Source organism: Belonocnema kinseyi, chromosome 1 (assembly GCF_010883055.1).
Source record: "Belonocnema kinseyi isolate 2016_QV_RU_SX_M_011 chromosome 1, B_treatae_v1, whole genome shotgun sequence".
Classification (NCBI taxonomy): Eukaryota; Metazoa; Arthropoda; class Insecta; order Hymenoptera; family Cynipidae; genus Belonocnema; species Belonocnema kinseyi.
The window spans coordinates 167,724,684-167,729,782 of record NC_046657.1 but is presented as its reverse complement, the minus strand read 5'-3'; the positions used below and the strand labels follow the sequence as shown (position 1 = coordinate 167,729,782).

General features: G+C 36.2%; 1 protein-coding gene across 3 annotated transcripts in view; it reads left to right on the top strand.

The window, feature by feature from the left end:
* The window catches only part of LOC117166923 (esterase FE4-like), a 64,497-nt gene extending 62,171 nt beyond the window's left edge, over positions 1-2,326 (top strand). For all 3 annotated transcript variants that reach the window (XM_033351393.1, XM_033351402.1, XM_033351386.1), the window contains one exon: positions 1,847-2,326. In XM_033351393.1, coding sequence (XP_033207284.1) covers positions 1,847-2,024 — 178 coding nt within the window. In that variant the 3' untranslated portion in view covers positions 2,025-2,326. The remainder of the gene's footprint in view (positions 1-1,846) is intronic.
* The last annotated feature ends 2,773 nt before the right edge of the window (positions 2,327-5,099 follow it).

Below are 5,099 nucleotides of genomic sequence, written 5' to 3'. Positions count from 1 at the left end.
ACTGATCGTCCTTATCATCGGCGCTCTTGGAGGTGCCAAGCTTTCACTTGCTAATAGCCTAAAAAGCATCCCTGCGTGTCAACGATATGCTAGAACACTTGCTGGAAAAAGGCAGAAGGCGGTTGTCCTTTGGTCGCTCCGTGTTCTTAGGGTCCACGAGGCTTTTGCTTGATCGTCGTATTGATTCCTTTACAGACTGTAACCACCTATCTCACGGTTGTGAGACGTGGTTATGGCTGAAATTTTACCGCGATTTCGCTGGAAGCGGGTGCAATTTTTCAGATTAGCACCCGCTCCCGGCGAAATCCTGAGGTTGTCCTTATGACAAATTTTTAATTATACATAGATAACTATAACTATAAGAATGTAAATATTAGCTTTTAAAGTTGCTTCCTACGTAGTTTTTAATCAGGCGATCCGACTGTATAGTGAATATAAAGAGAATCTTTGTTATGGAGCCCAGAGGTGTGTAAATATTTAATTAAAAAAAAATACCTAAGGAAAAAATCTATTTGTAAAATTTTGTATGGGTAAACATGGAGGGCTCTTATGCCGCTTTTTAATACGAACAATAGAACGAAAGTTAATTACATATCTACTTCTCTAATTTATATTGAAAATTAAATACTTAACAATCAATAGTACAGCAAAATTTGAGCAAATCTAAAAAAAGCTCAGTAGTAAATTTGGATTTTGGATATTAAATAATCGCTAAATGAGCCCTAATTCCTAGATAGAGCATACAATGTTTGGCCACAATAAAAAAAACAAACGCTGCTGATGTACTTTATTCTCAATTCAATTTCCCAATCCTTTACATGGTAATTTTAGAGTGCCAGGTGTGGTTTTTGGAAAAAGGTTTGATATTTTCTAAAGGATAGAAATAATTTTTTTCAACTGATACAATGCTTTTTCTCGCACATTATCCGCACTTTTGGGTAAAGGGTGATTTTTTAATACTCAGCAATGGTTTTGAAAAATTGATTTTGGGGGCGTTGGAAGCCTAAAATAAGCCCTCAATTCTGGTTCACTTCATTCTCAGATTAGTACGTATTTAATGTTTTGGGTATTTTATTTATGATAGGGGGCTTGAATTGAAAAATTGCGTCGTGGATCATGCAAGAACCTTTAATGAGCCTGTAATTCTATGGCACTCAGTTTTATGATTAGTGCATATTTAGTTCACTTAGTCAGCACTTTTAAGTAAGAGGTAGTTTTTTAATGTCAAGGGATGGTTTTAGAAAATTGATTTTGGGGGCGTTGGAGTCTAAAATGAGCTTTTGATTCTGGTGTACTCTATTTTCAGATTAGTGCATATTTAATTTTTAGGGTCGCTTTTTAGGATAGAGGTTGATTTTGAAAAATTTCGCCGTGGCTCATGCAAGAGCCTTCAATGAGCCCGCAATTCCTATGAAAGAAAAAATGTGATATAACGAATATTTCTACCATGGTACGGCTAGCTTTACGTAAAGCTGGCAGTACCATGCATTTTAAAAAAAAATGCAAGTCCCACAATTTGTCTTTTGGGTATTAGATGAGCCTTAAATGAGCCCTCAATTATGGCATGGGTCTAACGTTCTTTGGGCAAAGTGGTACTTCCAGCTTTACCCACCTACGTCGCTGGGCTGAAAGTGGCCACTTTACGTTCGCTTCCCGTGCAAACGAGTTTTTGAGGGGGGATGGACAAACAATCATTTGTTTACAGAAATTATACGCATTGTTTAAATACATTATAAACATAATACAAGTCCTTTTTATTATATTATTTACCTATTAAATTGTCAGTTGTTGCTACTATTTCTACTGATCATCATATCCTACATTGAATTTTATTGCAAAATTCTAGGAAACCAACATCTAGCGTATCAAGTGATATCTGGTTGCCATACACTACACAAAACAAAGGATATTTTCAAATTGGTAATATTGAAAATGATAAAGATCCTACTATGAGAATGTCTTATGAATTCTACACGGACCGTATGAACTTTTGGATGAAAAATGCTCCTATTAGAGTTACCTGAATATCTCCAGTTAAAAATTCTCTCTTCGGTAAAAGATTTTGCGTGTGATTATTTAAACATCTAGAATGAAAATCTAGGTTTATAATTGATTAATGTTTGTAACTAGGTGAGATAAAAAAATCCAGTTCATAAATAAAAAGAACCAATAGAAAATTTAACAAACAATATGTTAAACATAATTAACGTCCGTAAAAAATGTAAACTATGATATATAACTTTAATAACGTATATCGAAGTCATGTAGTTACCGAAATAAATAAATAAATGGAATATTTGTAGCTCAATAAAAAAAATGCAGCGAAGTCAATATTTTCACTTTTTATCGATCTTGCTGAATTTAAAAAATATTTTGTTGTACAGTATTTTGGCCTGGGTAGGGCATTTATTCGAAATTTTGAAATATGGGATGTAGTAGTAATGATGGAGACTCGGCTAGATGAAAAGGGATGAAAAAGGGTAAAAAAGTGTATCAAGAGCTTACATATTATTATTATTATTATTATTATTATTATTATTATACCATTAAACCATTTCACTTTCGGGCTAGACTAGACTCACTCGGTGGGGAAGAGAGTAATGCGAGGAAGGGAGTATAGATTATTAAGGTTGATCTAGAATTTTGTAGATGACGTCTCGAACGACCTGATTTTCAACCCGGTGCATTATGATCGTCGAAACACAACTTTTAGTTATTTTGGCCGTTTGAACAATTTTAATTTGTGAAAATTTTTCGTAGAGTACGTACTCAACTACCCGGTGCGCGATCCGGTGCACCGGGCTCGTCGACTCACAATTGGTAGTTATTTTGACAGTTAGCACGATTTAAAATTTTACAGTTATCGTAGAATACGTGATAAATTTCCTTGTGCGCGACCCGGTACACCAGGATCGTCGACACATAATTTTTAGTAATTTTGGGTGTTTTAACAATTTAAACTTTAAAAAAGTTCTTGTATAATACGTGCTGAATTATCTAGTCCGGGAACCGGTGAAAAAGCCATACTCCTTAGCTACAGTTGAGAAAAGTTAAAGTATCAAATTTTAAGCTATTTTTTCTAGTTATTTATTACCAAGCTCCGTTATGTAAATGTATAATACAAGAACTGTTAACAGGAATATCAATACAATAATTTTTAAATAAATAATTTAAATTGATTACAATAGTTCTTTCTGTATCATTTCGTTTTTTTCTGTTGTAGACTACTAAGAAACTTTTTTCAATGACAGGAAATGTAATTTTTCATAAACATTTACAATTTTTAATGAGAGGACTTAGAAAATTTATCATGGACTTTGACAATTTTTCAATAAAATTTTTTTTATCTTTCGTGTAAGATTTGTTTTTTAGGTGCTAAAAGTGAGACTTGTCGCATAAAGTACCGATGCTGGGCGAAGCATCGGTGTAGGATTATCAAATATAAATAGCCAATATAGGCTTTGGCTGATCCTCGTGAAACATGGTTACCCGTACTAAAAGTGAGACTTGGCGCAATAACATGCCGACTCTTGGCTAAGCATCGGTGGAGGTTCATCAAATAAAAATGGCCAATATAGGCTGCCAGTACTGTCTCACGATTGGGCCGATTTAAGTAAAACATGGTTTGCCGTGGTAAAAGTGACGCTTGGCTCAGTAATGTGCCGTGTCTGGGACACTCTTTGGCTGATCCTCGTGAAATATAGTTACCCTTACTGAAAGTGAGACTTGGCGCAATAAAGTGCCGATACTTGGCCAAGCATCGGTGGAGGATCGACAAATATAAATAGCCAATATAGACTGCCAATACTGTCTCAACACTGGGGCGATTAAAATGCCGATGTTGGCCCAATATCGTTATCTGACCTTCGGCTGCCAAAATTGTACCAACACTGTACAGTCTATTTAGCTCCGGCGATTCGCATTTGGCTAGTATTATTCATTTAGAAACTTAAATTAATTTAGATATTTATTGCTCGAAGGAGAAATCGTGGTTTTAATATCAGTTTTTCTTTTTTTTAATACGTAATTCGTTGAAAATTTGACTTGCGATTCGAGTAGCACTTATAAATTTTCGAGATTATGGCACCATTTAAAATATACATTTCAGATATAGAAACACAGCCTGATTTTGCAGTTTGGCTCCATCACAATGATCCAGTAGTAGTTTACAATTTTTAAAAATAATACTGAAATTAGACCCCTCGAGTGAAATTCGGCACTCCATGACTGCGTTTTGTAAATTCTTACTTTAAGTCACTTTAATTTCGCTTTTTTATTTTTTTTTATATACATGTATATAACAATTGTGAGAACTTTGAGGTCTTTAGCGGGAAGACTCAAGAATTTCTGCATCCCGTGGCGTCGTCGAACAGGATTCGCTGTGACCTCCTTTTAGCGAAGCTTCTACAGTCCAGAGACCTTCACGTTACTCCCTTCAGGCTGATTCTGGTATTTTTTTGGTTCCGTTTGGCTTCAAGGACATCTACATCAATCAATTGCGTCCAGTTGAAGCACTAATAATACTAATGTTAAGGATGGATTGACCGCAAAATTTCTAAATACATAGGCAATTCGGCCCGATTTTTCGTACCTTTTAGATTTAAATATTTTAGCTCACTATCGTTAAGGGCTATTCTTAATATAAAACCTAAGAATAAACCCAGGGGGAGTTGACCACAAAGTTCGTCAGTGTACAGGCATTTTCGCCAAATTAATCTAATATGAGAAAGTATACAATTATTAACACCTGTATATTTCTCAATATCGTTCGAGCGTGGGTGGAAGACCCCCCCCCCTGCAGCTGCAGTACAGTTCCATCCGCCAATCATCGGCCAAGAATCAGTCATCCCTTATCGGGCTCAAGTCCTGTGGTTCGGATAGAACACGTAGCGGATCTCGCGCCTGAGGAAAACGGTCTACCGGTTGGAAGGAAGAAAGGAAGTGAGGAGAAGCAACAACAGCGAGACAGACCAGCGGCATGTGGCATCATCGGTCTCTCTCTTGACCGTAGACATTCGTAGACTAAGTTCGTGCATTAGTTTCTCTATCCCCCCCCCCCCGCTCTTCGTAAGTGAGTGCCCTCATGCGGTAACCACACT